Consider the following 17430-nt stretch of genomic DNA (forward strand, 5'->3'; position numbering starts at 1 on the left):
GGGTAAGATAAGTAGAATAAAAAGTTACTCCGTCGCATACTACAAAAATTTACACCTATCCTTCCCTGGAATAAAATAGAATTAAATACAAGTATGGTCGTAGCCAGATTCGAAATTCAAGTAGCAAAATTTCTTCATATGGTTTAGCATGTTTGTTAAAACCGCATTTTATAAATTTCGAATTGCAGAAATCAATAATTTTAACTATTTTTTCATCGGGCCCTAGTTTTTTCACAAATACTACTATACCTCCAGTTGTATAATGAGCATTGTACAATCACCATACATTTATTCGAATTTATGTGTAATTTTTGTGAGCTTTTTAAAAGTTTATTTTTTTATGGTTATGTGAGTTCAAAAACTTTCCAACATAACTCATTTTTTAAAACAAAACTCGAAAATTTTAGTATGATGGTATATCCCCTATTTACTAAATGAATAGGTGAACTAAAAAATTTTCCCTCCAAAAAGCATCTTTTTAAATAAGGAAATTATTGATAATTTAATTGTATTCACTCAATAAGGTAATTAATAATTATAATGTATTTCATTATATAATAATCTTTTTCATTAAATATTAACATTTCCATTAAATTTTATAATTTTCACTAAACACTAAACTATAGTATTTAATTAAAATATAAATAATATAAATTTATAAACTATTAAATCTTTTATTGATGCTATTATTTGAGAATGACTTGACTCATACTATGTATAAACAAAACTATAAATCGTTTTGATTACTCTCATGACAAAAACAAATGAGAGAATTATAAATTGGAATCATTAGCTTTGTGGTATATAAATAGTTTTTAAAAAATACATTTCAGCACGTTACTCAATTCTCTTTGACTAATTTTCAGTTTTAATTTTTTTTTTCTCGAAAAAATATACAATAACGAGAAAAATGAACAATTAATAGATACCAATATTATTTTGAAGTTCAATTTTAATCGATTTTCTTGAATAATTTTACAGTTCAATTTTTTTTTTCTCATATGAAAATATAATGACATGAAATATAAAACAATAGTGAGGTATTAATTTAGCATGATTAAGTAATATAAAAATAAAAACTTTATAAATACCGCGCATTCAATGTGCGGGATCTAAACTAGTAATCTATTAATTGCTTATTTTTATGTAAAACTCCTTAAATGCTAGCCTCACTGACTCTCATACTCTCCAATAATTACTCCGTAACTTGAAACACAACACATCCTTCTTCCCTCTCCGTTTCTCTCAAATCTCTTTCAACACTTGGTCTCTTATTGAAGAGGTATATGTTCGTTTTAAACAAGAATTTGCAGAAGAAATTTGGCACACACTTTGCATTGTTAATATAAGTCCGGTTGATTTTTAGCTACACTTTTAAAATTAACTAAAATTTCGGCTTATATCTTGATGTTTGTTTCAATCGATCTAAATTCTCATTTCGTCATGTTCTAAATTTCATGCAATCCTTATTTCCCTGTTTTATATCTACAGGTTTCTCTCAAATCTGTTTATACCGTTTTACACATTAAGCGGTAAAAGTTGCGAAATTTGTTCTTAATTTTGGTAAAGAAGCAATCTTTTCTCTCCCTATTGATTATATAGAAGGTATGTTACTGTTATGCTTGATCAGTATTCAGTCATTTAGGCCACTTACTCTATATTTCGATAAATATTGAAAAGATAAGTGAGTGTCTCGATATATGAGAATGACTTACATTTTGAAATGAAGGGAGTAAATTCTACAAAGTATGACATTTGCATGCGTGATAATGTGATATGTGTATTATTTTGTTATGCTACCTATCTTTCTCTTTTCACTTTCTCCAACCTTCTCCTCTAATACGGTATTAAAATCGATTATTAGTTTGAGAGAGGGGAAGATTGGAGAAGATTGATAACATTGCTCCATCAAATGGGTCTTGTATTGTACTAATATAGTGATAGTATTTGAATGAGATCCAAATTCAGGGTTTGGGCATGCATAAAATGTACAAAAATTCTTGTTTATTGCTACAATATCAGTTTAATGGTAAAACAAACTCGGGTAGGTGTCAAATGATAAGGGTAAATGTATAAAGATTGGATCTTTTCCAGGAATTAATCATGGGCATAGAACTCAATATACATACAGAAATGTCTTAGTCTAATGGTTGAGACGGAAGTATTGTGGACAATAGGTCTCAGGTTCGAATCCCCCTCTCCCGCGACTAAGTGCGCTCCGTTAGACCAAAAAAAAAAAAAAAAAAACTTAATATACATTTGGTTTATGGTTGATTCCTCCTGTAATTACATAACTAATTTGATGTGGTTTGAATCTTCATTTGGTCTTGTTTAAGATGGTCTTACCTTAAGACCTTTCACACCCTTTTTAAGTTAAGACGGTCTTAAACAAGAATTGATGTTGAAACTTAAACTCCTTTTTAAAGTGTCACATCAACTGGGTACTTCATCTATTGATGTATTTCTTGCCAAACTAGTACTGTAACTAGTAACTACTGTCTACTGCTTTCTTAAATACAGTAAACAGCAGATTCTGGAATTTAGGAGGTCAACTACTCCTATCTTGCTTGTATTCATGTCTAGGGTCTCAAGGAAATGATTTTTACCCTACAGCATTTGATTTTTACACCCCTTGTCAGTAGTCAGTTAGTCACAGTACAGGAGCTATTAGAAGTCGAAACTTTGTGAGTGTAAAATCACTTCCTACATTTGACAGTTATTTTTTTTGGAGTATAAAATTCGATTGGACGGGTAAGTTTACTTACGTTTAAAGGGAGGCACATGAGCAATTTTGATGTTAATGAGTTTCGTCTCTGGGTCATGAGTAATTGAGTTCCGTGTCTCAATGAGTTTATGTATGTCGAAACCTCATTTTTGTGGCATGAACTATATGTGATGTTTGAGCTTTGGTTTCTAGAGCATTGTACTATGCAACTATGCTTACCAAGATTTGTGGCATGAACTATATGTGTCTTATAAGAACACTTTTGATGCAGGCCTTTTTCGTCTCTAAATAATGGATAGGAATGCATGGGTAACCGGTTACCAGTGTGGCACTCCATTCAAAGTCGATTCACTTTCGGATATAAACGATGAATTGAACAAAGACATGGTCTCTATAGATTCAATTCTGCCGGACGACTTATTGGAAAAAATTCTGGCCAGTCTCCCAATTGCCAGTATTTTTAGAGCTGGTTGTGTTTGTAAGAGATGGCATGAAATCGTGATTTCTAAACGTTTCTTGTGGAACTTTTCTTTGAATATCTCATCACATAAGCCCTGGTATTTCATGTTTACAAGCACCGACGAATCACGTGGGTTTTCATATGATCCAGCCCTTAAGAAATGGTACAGTATTGAGCTTCCTCGTTTTGTCACATCAAACTGGTTCAATGCTTCCTCGTTTGGTTTGGTTTGCTTCATGAATAACGATAACAGAAATGAGCTTTATGTTTGCAACCCTGTCACCAAATCCAGCAAACGACTCATTGAGCCTCCTGGTATTAAGTTCTCTGATTATAGTGCTTTGGCAATCTCGGTGAACAAGATGTCTCACAACTATAACGTCTCTATTGTGAAGTCGAAGCAAGTGCCAGGAAATTTCTACGAGTGGGATCTCTCCATTCATGTTTATAGTTCAGAAACAATGAAATGGGTGACTTCATTGAGTGAAGTTTTAAATGGGTGGAGATCTGGGGATGAGAGTGTCATATGTGACGATGTTCTGTACTTCTTACTTTACTCAACCAGACGTGGAACGCTAGATCATCGTCATGGTTTGATACACTACAAGCTTTCAAATTGCTCTTCCGAAGGCTTACTGATGAAGAATTTGATTCCGACCCCATGTTCTTTGACATGCGGGCGTTTAATGAATCTTAAGGGAAACTTGGTTATGGTTGGAGGTATTGAAAAGCATGAAAGACCCGACATTATCAAAGGGATCGGGATATGGGTCTTGAACGGGACAAAATGGGAAGAAATTGCTCGAATGCCTCATAAATACTTTCAAGGGTTTGGAGAGTTCGATGATGTTTTCGCAAGTAGCGGGATTGAAGATGTTATTTACATCCAAAGCTACGGAGCACCCGCTTTGCTCTTATTTGATATGAACCATAAGCAATGGAGATGGTCACAAAAGTGCCCTGTGACAAAGCGGTTTCCGCTTCAGCTCTTTACTGGTTTTTGCTATGAACCTAGGCTTGAAGTTTCTCCTTAGAAAAATCAGTGCATTTCTCAGGAATATTTACCAGCTGGAAATGTAAATATAATTTGCAAGTACTGCTATGGTCTTCATGGCCTATTAAGGTTTGAACTCGGCATATTTTATTTATGTTTTTTTTTTTTTTGCGCACCGCCTTGTTTATTATACAGTACTTACTTCTATTCATTTGATCTAAAAAGTATATTTACATTACAGCAGAAACAAAAGTAGAGGCAATTGAGCAGTAGTTACCCTTAACACCACAACTTATGACTCTTAGGAGCTCATAAGTCGATCCATAACCATTTTAACCACTTTCGGTGCATCCACCGTGACTGCAACCTTGACGCTAGGTTTATCACTCCATTCAGTTACTTCTGCAAATCTACAGAATACAGGCCAAGTAACCCAAAATATAATGGCAGCGAGTAAAACAAATCATCTTCTACGTCTGATCTTTTTTTTTTCTTTTTTTTTTTATGGTAACAAGACAGCCACAGGGGCAACGACCGGGGTAGTTTAGTACTGAAGGGTCTGTTTTGATTATCAGTGGTTTTATTTTCAGGTCATGAGTACCACCATTCAATGTCTTGAACGGCTAAATTCGCATGTATGGTTGCTTATATGTGTCTTGTGATTTGATAAGAAAGCATACCTTTTCTGATTGTTATATAGTAGAGCAAGGCCTCTCATTATGCCGGTTCTTTGAACTCGGACGACACCTTCTGTCCAAGTAATCACTGAAGGATCTATAGCAGCAATCATAGCTGTTGGATCATGAAGGTAAATGCCTGCATGGCTATAACCGATCAATACCAGTATAGGCTAGGCATCGTAAACTTATTAAATGTTTTTTGGAGGGTAGCAAGAAGCTAAATATATTGCACAACCTTTAGTATTGTAAGCATCATAGTGGTAACAATAATACACATCGACAATCTTGCATAGGTATTGAGCTAGTTTTCCGTTTGATGCTGCCAGTTTTTCCCTATCTGCATCTGCAGTTTGCAACACTTCTGTAATGTTAATCTAACTTGCTCTACATTACAGCAAATTACAATAACTACTTATGGAGCGAATTAAACAGGCAGCTATTAGATTTGAATGTGTAAGAAAAATTCAGACTAGGGTGCGGGTGTTGAATTTCGTTCGTATTATACCTATTTCTAGATTAAGAAAATAAGGAGAGTGTGTGCTCCTTAAGGTCATATAGGCTAAGGACCAGTTCCGCAGCTTTTGGATATGTCAAACTATGAATAAAGTGAGGCGCGAAGCCCTCTCACTACGAAAGAAATCCCCTTGTTACGACCTCTGGTCGAGTCATTTCTTAACGCGGGTCGAGGGCTAAAAGACTCGACATAAGGAGAGGGATGAAGCACGCGCATCAGCTGTTTGCAATAAAGAGAAAGACGGAGGACAAGTCCTGCTGCGGGTCTTAGAAAAAGGAGTTCACGTTCGCGGATAAAGCGTACCCGATTCTGTTTTCACATCGAAAGAAGGATAAAGGGCCCTGTTTAAGGTCCTACCACCTGAGGAGATTAAAACGTGGTTTTATCATTAGGGAACATGACACGCTCTCTTCTTATGAGTGAGCTAACGCACTCGCCCATCTCGAGAAAGGGAAGGGCTTCGCGCCTATACCTGTAGGAAATCTGGAGAACACACTCCTCTCACGGTCGCAGATGAAACGAGCACATCGGCCATTTTTTGTTTACGGAGAGCTCGAGGACAAGTCCTCTTGAAGGTCGTACCACTATAGGATCACTTTCTCGTCCTTTATTCTTATATGAAAGAATGTATTCTCCAGTTTCGTGAGCTAACGCGGCATAAAGATAGGCCCTCGCTACGGATCTCTACCCAACTGCTCTTTGTGCGAGAAAAGGAGGAAGAATTTCGTCGCTTTGATCGATTATGAAGGCTGTGCCACCTACCTGGACTGGACACATTATTAGCAAAGACACCTTAAGCCCTTGTTAATGCGGGAAATACCTATCTTAAAGAAAGGTGGTTATGGGAGGAAACACTCCTTATGTACGTGGCAAGCGGGACGAGGATTCCTCACATTCAAGCAAACGGCAGTAGGAGATTTCGAACCTAGTCCAAAGGTCATTTGAAGGGACAGGGCAAAGCCCTTCCTAGCTAGTGTAAGGGCGGGGGGTTTACCCATCCTCAATTCAATACCAGACATATGGGACACCTTACTGGGTAAATACAGGTCATAAGACCTCTCAACCCATGCCATAGCACTCACTTCGGCAGGATGAGTCTTTGAACAAGCAGCAAGTGCACTTCATCTGATTGATGTACCCCCTACGTAAGATAGGGTGTCCCCCTTTACGGGTAAGCAAGCCCTATATAAGAAATTATATTTCTAATTTAATAGGCCCAATCATTCGAAGAGGCATGTTCGCTTCCAAGCACAGTATATGAAGGAAAGTCTTCTATGACCGAGTACGTGGACTAGAACTAGAGTTAGGGCTTTCGTAGCAAATATTACCTGACCTAAAGGGTCTCATTCTCGGGGTGCAGTAAAGGAAGCTCCCACCAATCCTGCATACATTTTCTGTGTTGGGACTTGCCCATCAACATATCGCGCTATCTGAACAATCTGCACCCTTGGGCACGTTGCCATAGATTAGCTCGTTTCCTTCGCTTGTTCAGTCAAATGCTACGCTCCTTAACACAGCAGTGGTAAAGGTGGCATTCGTGGGTGGACCAAGCAGTAAGTGCATCCAGTGCTGACCCGATCCCATCCTTTAACCTACGAAATTTAATTCATATAGCTATTTAAGGAGCCTGTGCCACGTATCTCCTTGCCACGTGGGGACCCGTTAAGTATCTTTAACGCAGGTTCCTCTTCTTACTTAAAAAGTGAGGGTAAACCCCCTCTCCTTAATACAGTTTAAAAGCTGAGGTTCATTCCGCTGCTTCAATACAACCGGTGCACCCCTGCCTATGAGATAAGGCTTCTCCCCAAGAAAATGGTATGGGAAAGGAGGAATCTGCTCTAAGAGGGCCTGTTCCTTCAATTCGAGGAGACAAGTAAACTTCCGGGTGCAAGTCCATAGGAAAGGCAAGGGCAAAGCCCATCCTCAAAGGTATTCAATACTGGACATATTGCACGTTACCATCGGTTAAGAGAACCAGCAACCGCTAGTTCCTCTTCTTATTCTTAAGGAACGAGTGAAATGTATGTTCTGGAAGACCTCGACTGAATTGGTTATACCACTGCCTAAAGATAAATCTAAGTATCCAACCTCAGTTAAAGGAGCCTAGTTTGGTTGTTCAGTTAATCTCCTTTTTAACATAATAAATAAGGATATGTCCACCCGCAGCACTCGTTCTAGCACTCATTTCGGCAGGATGAGTCTTTTCGAAAGCAGGAAGCGTACTTCACTAAGGCCTCCACGTTACCTTCAATCTGTATACTTCCCTGGAATATTCTACGCTCAATTCTACGCTCAAACCTCAAATACGCTAACTCAAATGAGCGATTTCTCTCCTACTGAAAAGGTTGGGATGGCTTATAGCCTCAAATAGTATACAGAGTAGTTGAAGTGTCCTCTGAACCCAGCATCCCCCTACTTTAGATCTGTAAAAGAAGTTTGAAGATCTAAAGTAGGGGGATACCTTCATCCAGGGAAGTACGTTTTGAGGACTCAGATTGAGCCCTATATAAGTGAAATCAAGGAAATAGGTGTCACAAAGAGTAGTGATTGGCTGGTCTTATGACCGATAGGTAACGTGTAACGTGTAAGGCTGCCCCACATGCCCTATAGAATACTATAAGGGGCTCTGCCCTTATCTTGCGCTAGGAAGTGTATTCGTGAAAGAAAGAAGGCTTGTGAAAGGAGAGGATGGTTCGCCCAAGCACAGCAAGTGGCCTCCTCGGAACAGGGGACAGGCCTCGCCTTTGCCTTTTACGGACTAGAACTAATCCTCTTATTCCACATCTTATTCCGTAGGTAAAGTACTTATCGAACGAGCAAAGGAGGCAAGTGAAGGGCCTATTCCCGCCATTCTTTTCCTTATTCTCGTGGCAAGTTGGACAAAGAGTGCATGGAAAGAGAGTCGGTACAGTGGCAACCATCCCACCCTTATTAGTTGGTTGGACTGGTATGTGTATCCAAGGCCCAAGGGTAAACCCCCTCAAACAGGCTTACCCGGGTACTTTTTGAACAGAATGAAAGAAAGTATGGGACCTCACCTTTATATTTTAAAGCTAGGGAATTTCTCTTCTTTAATAAGATTATATGAGAGTTACGGCTTCGACTGAGATTTCGGCTAAATATAAGTCAGAAGAGGCAGACCTACAAGAGACAGGACCAAAGTAGACTTCTTTCGCCCACACGTTCAGTGTAAATTCCTAAAATTCTAGTTAATTTAATTCCCAATCATAAAGTAGATACAAATCTGCTTAACACAAGGTTTATTCTTATATTTATTAACTCGTCTTTCTCTTTTTAAAGTTGAATCTTCTCCAGTACACCAAGAGCCCAAAGTTCTGTTACAGACCGGGTAGACCGAGTCAACTCGTTGAAGAGTTATCTCACATAGGCCACTTCGAGGTTGAAAGGATGCATTTGATTTCGAAAAGGAATTCCAAGTTAAAAATTTAGAAAAAGAATCATTAGTGGGGCACCTAACGGGATTATACATAGGTTCATATTGTTGATCGTATACCCATGAATAAGAAAACGAAAAGCGCATATATAAAGACACATTCGGTAAGCTTTGTGTTTAGTAGTTGGACAGGGAATGGAGCATTATTGCGATCATAAGTAGCTGTGTCTGTCAACAGCCGGTGTAAAGAAAGGGCGTATCTATATAGTCGGACGAAGCAAGGGCAGGTAGTCAGTCATCCCACGACCTTACTTCACATAGCTCACCCGCTCAACCTGCGACTAAACTTCTTTCCTAATGCGGTTTCCTTGGGCTTATAGATTAGCATTCCAGTTTGATAAGAGATGATCTTCAGCATATATAAAAGTAAGCGATGCTTGGTCTTGTGTAGTCAATCGGGCGAAGCGTGGGCAATCGAAAGAAGATAAGCGAAGCAAGCGCGGTCTTGCTCGGGCATCGGGAAAGCGAGACAGGGAAGTGCGATCAGGATATCCACGCAAGTCAAATATCTCATGTGTAACATCCTACTCGTTTCTTTGTCTTGAAACTTTCTCCGTTTGAGGCCAAACTCAGAATAGAGACCAAACCTAGGATAGCCCGGCGCGTAATTCCCTGTCCTTGGGTGGGGACTGTGTTCGAGTAGACTGTCGATCGTAACAGCCAACGCGTTTCGTACACTATACCTGTTAACATTCAACTCGCTGCGCATACTATGATTGTTCCTCACGAAAAGAGGATTAATACAAGGTTCTTGGTAGTTGGACAGGGGGGACTAAGGATGAGTCCCATTCCGAGGTTTAAGGATTGGGATTCCACTGTATAGAAAGAAGATTACTATTCTACTAATCTCTCAGACAGTTGGGCACATGCACGAATGTTATGCTCCGATCAGAAAACATAAAAGAGGTCTTTTTTCCCCTCGAACATATGCTTTTAAGTCAAGGGGGTCAGACTCCCGCGGGCAGTCGGAGAGGTCTTTTCGACCACAGGAACCTCAACTTAAGTCGTTTCGTAAACTACACTCGCTCCATGTGCCTCGTCCTAGGGCGCGTGCCATTTCGTTTGAGTATAATGCTAGAGTTGCGCCTTGGCTTGGACAAGGTAATTTCAATAGAACAATTTGAAGCTAGGGAGAGGGAAGCCGCATTTGAGGAGTTTGGAGCTAGAGTTGTGCCTCGGAGAGGGGTTGAAAGAGAACGGGTACATAATCAAGTGTCGAACTAGGCATACTCAGGAACTTAGAATGGGACACTACCCTAGAATGAGGATACGCGTGTGAGGATGTCTTCAAAGTTCAAACTACTACATCGATAAATTGAGTGAAATTGAGAGACGTTTAAGAATTAAGCTTTCAGTCATTAAATATCATGCTGAATGTTTCACCAGGTCGATTTGACTACATTTCTCATGCGAGCCTCCCTTTTGGTTCATCTGGTTGAAATGTCGTGTCAAACTCTGGTACATATTGTTCCAAAAATAAAGTCTCGGAAAAACATAGAATGAAAGAAAAACTACCAGTAAGGAAAACTTGGTGGGTGACATTGATCCCCACAGTTAAAATGTCAGCACCACTAGTGAAGACTATATCAGCAGCATCAGGATCACCAGAAATCTGGACATCAAACAGCATAGGAATGACGACATATCAGTAACGGGTGTCCCAAAAAATCAGTCCATACAACCACAGCCTGTTAATGGCAAGAAAGAGTATTATTCCGAAACAAGAGAAGGCATAAGTTGATAGGTAATACTCTAAATTGGATTTGCAGTCGAGCATTTCAGAAAAAGCAGTCGCAGCTGAGCAGCTTCTTTCATGCTACATGTTATGTTGACATATCTGAAGGTTGGACTCGACTTTTATGAATATTTCAAGTTTTTCGCTTGAAAATAAAATGTCTTAGTTTCTATACCTATGTCCGACAGTCCGAGTGTCAGGTGTCTCATACAGGTAGGCGAGTTAATATGAAGCACCCGAATAACATAACACACACGGAAAAGCCAAGGAACCCGAACCTGGCAGTAATGCAGTATGACGGTATGACCCATGGATTAGAAATTTCAAAAGCTTAAGATTCCTTTAAGAGATGGCTTACATTGGCTTCAGCAGCAGGATTTGCATTGCCATTCACCGCGAATGCTCCCCCAAGAATAACGATTTTTCCAATGTTTTTGCTGAAAGCAGGATCTAGCTGGATTGCCTATGGACATAGATGATCACGGAGATCAGTATGACTGAGTAAAAGGAAGGACTACAAAAAAAGGTATTGTAATTTTATTATGAAATATTTTAGCATAGTGCTTTCGAAGTAGATAACTCTGTAAAACTTACTAAAGCGACATTTGTTAGAGGTCCTAACGCTACCAATGTAACTTCTCCGGGATATTTACTAGCTTGCTCAACAAGGAAAGCAGCTGCTGATTGCTCAATTGGCTTCCCATTTGGTGGAGGGTAGTTTTGGTTACCCAATCCGTCGGCTCCATGGGCAAAGTCAGCTATCCCGAGCTTTGTACCTTTCTTCACAAGCAACAAGTAACATGGTGAATTAGCAGAACTAAAGAACTTAATCATTCATTAACCTCTGAAAGCAACCTAATTGTCGAGAGTCGGACATACAGTTATTGTGACATGAGATCCTTCAGCCACTGGGATATCAGTCCTCCCTGCAACTTCTAACTGCATCATACAGAGGAAACAAGATTACAACATGTAGGGTAAAATGGACCCTACCCCTACATAAGGGCAAGTTAGGGGATGGTACCGAGTCTCAATAGCACCCCACCCAGCGCCCATCATTTTTCCCAACTAATTGCATAGGACATAAGATGGTGTTGAAGAGATAAGCAAGTGAAAGTACCAAATGCAAAGCATTTCTGGTTGCAAGAGTAGTATAAACATTGCCAAAAATAGTAGTGAGACCAATCACATTCACCTCAGGTGATTTCAATGCAACAAATATTGCCATAGCATCATCTGCATTAAACACCAATACCACTACCATTTAAAAACTATACTTCGCCGTTACAGTAATTAATTTATTAAAAGACCTTAAGCTTAAGCGGCCTCTACGAACTCTGGTACCATGTCAAGAAACCATTCAACCAAAAGCTTAAGCTGACGGTTAGAGACCAAGAATGGTTTTATACTCTAACATGTCCAACATCTTTAAAATATCCACCAACTCTAATAGGACGAGGCTTTTTCGGAAGGAGCCCAATAATAAATCCATAAGGCCTTGGGCCAAAACGAACAATTTCGGTACTATTATGGACAGTGAACACTAACGCAGCATGGCACAACAAGAGATATCAACACTTTCACAACTTTCAGAATGTAAATGGAAAAACAGTCCATATTATAAAGAATAGAAGAGAGGCTTACCGATGCCAGGATCAGTATCAATTATGAATTTTTTCTTCATGGAGACTGTGTAAAATAATTAGGAAGAATCTTTAACCATTAATTATATTTGAAGCACTCTTGAAAATGAAAGAGTAATCTGATATGCACCAAAAACATTATGTTACGTTGGTCATTCTATTGTCCAATACAGTGGGCAGTGGACATCTTGCATGCAAGCCCCATGCATAGGTTATTCGCCATGATGAGTTGTAAATGGTGTTAACTACCCGACCGTAGCGGAACCAGGATTTATAAATTAGGGGGTGAAAAATCACAGCAGGGCGAATAAGTAATGATATAACGAAAACTTGAAAAAAATTCGAAGAATTTAACTAAAACTTACGAAATTTTCTTTGTCCAACGAGGCTAGTCCCCTAAATCTGCCACTGAACCCGAATATCTCCTACTTTAAGAATGATTGGACTCAAATGAATGAAGTGGACAAATATCAAAAATATAGGTTTCTCCACCTAAAACCAAAATTCAAAATCAATCAGCAAAAAAATGAACAATTATGTTGAACAATTATGTTGTAAGGATTAAATCACAATTATTTGTTTAAAATGGGTACACATCTTAAAATTAAGACAATAAATAGGACTGATAACATAAAAGCGAAATAAGCAAGAGACTTGCTCTTGTTGCTACTTAAAGCGTTTTAATACGAAATGGATGAATATTCCCGTCTTAAAAGAGACCTATTTTTTTTTGTCTAAACCATCCGGTAATCTGAACCACATTGGGCCGACTAATCCGGATTTCGGGGCGTATCCAAGGATTACGGTATTTAAACCCCTCCCAATCGCAGTTGTGGGGGATCGATCCGCAGACCTCCCTACCAAGCGCAGCCCCATGCTACCACTGCGCCAACCAACGATTGGTTAAAAGAGAGACCTATTTAACTATGGAATAAAAGGTTGGCAATCGATCACAGTGATCGACATTTGTGTGTATTGCCTATTGAGCTAAGGTCAGAAAACAGGTCCCAAATGATCGGACACTGAATCAGAATTCACAGTTTACACAATTCAAATTCAATTTAATTTAAATTGAAATAAAGCTAAATTTAAGAGTAAGCATAAACAATTACGGAGTAGAATCCAAGAAATCTAAATGGGATCAACTAGTTTTTAAGTTTTTAGTAAGCTTTAAGTTACAGTTAATTTTTCCGTTAATCTAATAGAGCTTTAATCGAAAATAACTCAGACGAGTTACATTAAGAGGCTCAATTGCTCAAATAATCCTGAAATAAAGTAACTTAACTTAAACCAAAGCTCGCCCTTTTAAAACCAATCCAAATCTACTGACATAAATCGAATGATCCACTCCCTCTAATCCACACCAAACTTTCCATATAAGTTTACACATGTTTTAAGAAACAAGGAAAAAACAAGGGTAATATGGGTAATTAATACTCCCTCCATTCAACTCCACTTTACAAGTATTCCATTTCCGTCCATTCAACTCCACTTTACAGGTTTCCTTATTTGGACATGTAAAAGACCTTTCTATCCTTGTTGAATCCCATTAATTACAAAAGTTGTCATTGTTACCCCACACTAATAATACATAAAAACTCACCCTAAACTAATTAAACTCAATTACTTTTCCTAACCCAACCCACTAATCTTTCCCTCCAAAATAAGACCTAGGCCCACAACATACTCACCCAATATACCCAATAACGTTCAAATTATTTCAATGGACTTCATCTCCTCAATCAACCCATTTTCTAGATCCTTCCTAAAAACCCTAAAGCATCATAAACCTGGTAATTGCTCACCTACTCTTCCTCATTCCGCCTCCTCAAACGTTGCTCTCTCTCTCTCTAAATTCCGCCTAAAAACTCTCTGAAAACCCTAAAAAAATACCATCATCCGCCTCCTTCTTAATCATCTCCTTAATTTCTCCCTTTGATTTTCACAAATCTTTCAACATAAAATCATTCCAACTTTGTAAATAATGAACAGATCACATGCAAACTGCGATGAATCTTGTTTTCAATGTTTAATTCAAAGATATAAAGATGGTTATGAGGAACATGAAGATGAACCACAAGAATCAGAACCTGATTTCCCTCCTCTATACACGTTTGTTCCTGACACATTAGATCCGGGGGATTTAGGAACTCAAGTTGATGAAACACAGTTTGATGATCCAGAAGTCCGTTCAATAGATGATGATGTTTGTAGATCTGCTGTTAACCCGGTTGAAGCAGTTGAGTCTCATCCTCAATCAGCAAGTTCCATTAAATTCGACAAATATGTTGCCAGGTTCGTTGCAAAATAAAAGGCGAAGGCTGAAATTGAAGTTGCTCGTAGATTGTCTTTGAATCTGGGTGAACAAGTTGAACCAGAACCTGAGACACCAAGTTCTCTCAGAATGAAAGCCTTTGAGGAGAGGGTCCTTGCAAAACTATATAAACCGTCTAAATAAATAGGTCCATTTCTTATACTCACACTATTTTTTTTGTTTGAGGTTCATGCATGTTAAAGTTCTGATAAGTTTCTGATAATTGTTGGTCTGTTGGTAATTGTTTCTGGGTATTGTACACTTGTTTGTTCAATTATGATAAGTTTCTGAGTAATTGTTTGATAAGTTTCTGAGTAATTGTTTGATAAGGTTCTGATTAATTGTTTGATAAGGTTCTGAGTAATTGTTTGATAAGTTTTTGATAAGTTTGATAAGGTTCTGAGTAGTTGTTTGATAAGGTTCTGGGTATTTACTGTTGTTTGTTCAAAGTTTGTAAATGAAATCGAGTTTTACATTGGGTTTAGTTCTGAATAGTTGTTGGCTTATGCTGGTATGAGGTCGTAGTAGTCATAGCAGAGTATTTGCTCAATGATGATTCTACCTTAATGGTTTTAGAGCAATAACTGAACTTTGAATTGAATTAATTTTAGGTAATTGGCCATTTAATTGAAGTATTTTTGCCACCACATGGTCTACCAATGTTAAGCGAGTGTGTACTGTTCCATTTTAGTTGCAGTAACCATGTGAATCAGTGTGTTTGTCAACTCCATGATGACATTAGCTCGCTTCAAATGTTTGAGAGTTGTGTTGGTTTTTGCTTAATGGACAAAGTGTGGTCTACCTTCATTGGGTGTGTGTATAGGAGGCATTATTACTTTGATGAACTCTTAAAGCCACCACATGGCTAACAAGTGAATTGGTGTATGCTAACCACTACGAGTAAACAATTGCAGTAATGAGTTAGTGTAGTAAAATTGCCTGAATCATTACTGTTAATAATTCATAGAGTTAGTATGGTATACCTTCATTTTGTTTCTGTGTAGGAAGGCTTAAGAGTTCACACAACTCAGTGAAGAGGCCAATTTAGGCCTGAGAGTTGATGTAAATTTGAAATTTCTTTAAACTGAACTGAATTTTAAACATCCCTCAACTGTTAACATTAAACTGAACTGATAACATTGCTTCATACATTGTTGTGCATTACAAAGTTCTAAATTTGGTTAGATGTTAAAACATTTCTTACCATTGAAATGTTTATTCTCTAAACAAATTACAAAAACAGTAGTCATCCTTATTCAGTACTTGCACTTTCTAAATTACTGGTTTGCTCCAACAGTGTAACCTAATTCTGTCATCAAGTACTCTAAACCTTCTGTTTGACCTAGTCCTTGTAAATACCCAATGCATTCCCTCACCAAGTCTTCATTGACCTCCAAATTTCTTGGTAATATGCCAAGGGCAGCAAGACGATCCTTTGACATATGGGGGATTGCAAAGTCATTATGACCAGTAGCTTTCATAATTTCAATCATAACACATTGTAGTGTGAGGAAAACTTTGTTGAGTTTGTATGCATCATAATCAACAAATGCTTGCATAACTGAATTGACTAGTTCGTCAACTGACCTGGCTGCTTGTTTTGATTGTAAGGACTGTAATGACCTAAAAAAACCCAAGGTCATTAACATTTAAATCTGGTGAATTTGGAGGTTGGAAAATTAACTCAATGTTGAACCCATCTGTGTTTGCAACAGCCATAAATTCTGGGTCATTGTTCTTTATATGAGGTCTAGCATTATCTTGTTGTATGAATATATGCTTACTTGCTCCTTCTGGCCATTTACTCTTGATTCCTGGAATCACTTGTTTAATAATGCATTGCCTTGTCACTTGTTTTGTGATTGAGTCTATTGGCTGTGTCTCCAATGTTCCACTTGGTCTATTTCTACTTGCTCTTTCTGCTGGTTGTTGTTTAGTGAAAGGAAACATGCCAATTTTCCCATCAAAGAGTAACTCACCAGTTTCTGAATATATTGGTCTACTAACTGCACACATAAACATGACTTTTGTGATATACCACTTTGATTGACAACTCCTATGTGGCAATTCTTCCCCTTCAACCATATAAAACTTGTGACCATCATAAGTAATGTAAAACCACTTCCCGTCCATGTGTATTACATTGCTCGTTTCTGCAAATTTGATCTTTGTCATTGGAATTCCATTTAAATCTATAAAATCTTGCACAACTTGTTCAACTAGTAAGTACTTCAATGCATGCTTCATTCTTTGGACCTTATTTGCATCAGTGAGTTGAGGATGTAGTGGGCTTGAGTGTGGTTTCAATAAACCTGCACAAACCCATGAGTGGACTGTTCCCACTGAAACTCCAGTGTTTTTTGAGACCCTTTCCATGGTGTCTCTTTTTTCCCATTCTAGTGCTTTTATAAGCTCTAGATCAGGTAGTATACGTTTCCTATTCTTGTTGCCAATTCTTTTGCTTTTTACATCTAACTTTTGACCAACTATTCTTGGTGTTTTTGCAAGCTTCCATATATCAGAAATTGTTCTTTCCTTGACTCCAAATCGGCAGTTGCTTCCTTGAATGCACAACGACTCGGTTTCCCTTCTTCTGACTGCTGGAGCAAGTAAATAGCCACTTCTTCCCTACCATCTTCTGAAAGACACTTACCCGGCATTGTAATGAGATGTTTGTGTAATTTTTTTGACTGAAAACTGTAATTTTGGACTGAAAACTGTGATAATTGTTTGACACAAATATGTATTTTTTTTTAGAGGAAGTAGAGTGTAATTTTGTTGGCTCAAGAAATGTGTAATAATGTAGGACTAATTCAGGTTATGTAAAGGAGCAACTCAAGTTGCTGATTTAATGGGTTTTGGAGGGAAATGTTAGGATTTTCAAACATTTGATGGGGAAATGTAAACAGAA

General features: G+C 38.2%; 3 protein-coding genes across 3 annotated transcripts; 1 reads left to right on the forward strand and 2 right to left on the reverse strand.

The window, feature by feature from the left end:
- Positions 1-1515: 1515 nt before the first annotated feature.
- On the forward strand, positions 1516-4314 carry LOC141596592 (F-box/kelch-repeat protein At3g61590-like). Its single transcript, XM_074416793.1, has 2 exons — positions 1516-1605; positions 2997-4314. The coding sequence occupies exon 2, from the start codon at positions 3017-3019 to the stop codon at positions 4217-4219; it is 1203 nt and encodes a 400-aa protein (XP_074272894.1). The 5' UTR covers positions 1516-1605; positions 2997-3016; the 3' UTR covers positions 4220-4314.
- LOC141596593 (putative uridine nucleosidase 2) lies at positions 4293-12345 on the reverse strand. The gene is made up of 9 exons (XM_074416794.1): positions 12207-12345; positions 11683-11798; positions 11442-11501; positions 11157-11342; positions 10921-11025; positions 10343-10439; positions 5095-5202; positions 4860-4995; positions 4293-4589 (listed from the first exon to the last, which is right to left on the reverse strand). Exons 1-9 carry the CDS (start codon positions 12244-12246, stop codon positions 4481-4483), a joined length of 957 nt encoding a protein of 318 aa, XP_074272895.1. The 5' UTR covers positions 12247-12345; the 3' UTR covers positions 4293-4480.
- A 3451-nt stretch (positions 12346-15796) lies between these two features.
- LOC141594880 (uncharacterized) lies at positions 15797-16895 on the reverse strand. Its single transcript, XM_074414867.1, has 2 exons — positions 16204-16895; positions 15797-16142 (listed from the first exon to the last, which is right to left on the reverse strand). Exons 1-2 carry the CDS (start codon positions 16893-16895, stop codon positions 15797-15799), a joined length of 1038 nt encoding a protein of 345 aa, XP_074270968.1.
- Positions 16896-17430: the final 535 nt, after the last annotated feature.

Source organism: Silene latifolia, chromosome 8, assembly GCF_048544455.1.
Source record: "Silene latifolia isolate original U9 population chromosome 8, ASM4854445v1, whole genome shotgun sequence".
Taxonomy (NCBI): Eukaryota; Viridiplantae; Streptophyta; class Magnoliopsida; order Caryophyllales; family Caryophyllaceae; genus Silene; species Silene latifolia.

Bases quoted from the DNA above. Each gene is read 5' to 3' on its own strand.
- LOC141596592 (XM_074416793.1), top strand. From the start codon at position 3,017: ATGGATAGGAATGCATGGGTAACCGGTTACCAGTGTGGCACTCCATTC.
- LOC141596593 (XM_074416794.1), bottom strand. From the start codon at position 12,246: ATGAAGAAAAAATTCATAATTGATACTGATCCTGGCATCG. The intron at 11,502-11,682 runs GTACTTTCACTT...TGTATGATGCAG, and splicing joins CCAGAAATGCTTTGCATTTG to TTAGAAGTTGCAGGGAGGAC. The intron at 4,590-4,859 runs GTATGCTTTCTT...TGTATTCTGTAG, and splicing joins CTATATAACAATCAGAAAAG to ATTTGCAGAAGTAACTGAAT.
- LOC141594880 (XM_074414867.1), bottom strand. From the start codon at position 16,895: ATGGAAAGGGTCTCAAAAAACACTGGAGTTTCAGTGGGAACAGTCCAC. The intron at 16,143-16,203 runs GTTAATTTTCCA...GGGTTTTTTTAG, and splicing joins ACAGATGGGTTCAACATTGA to GTCATTACAGTCCTTACAAT.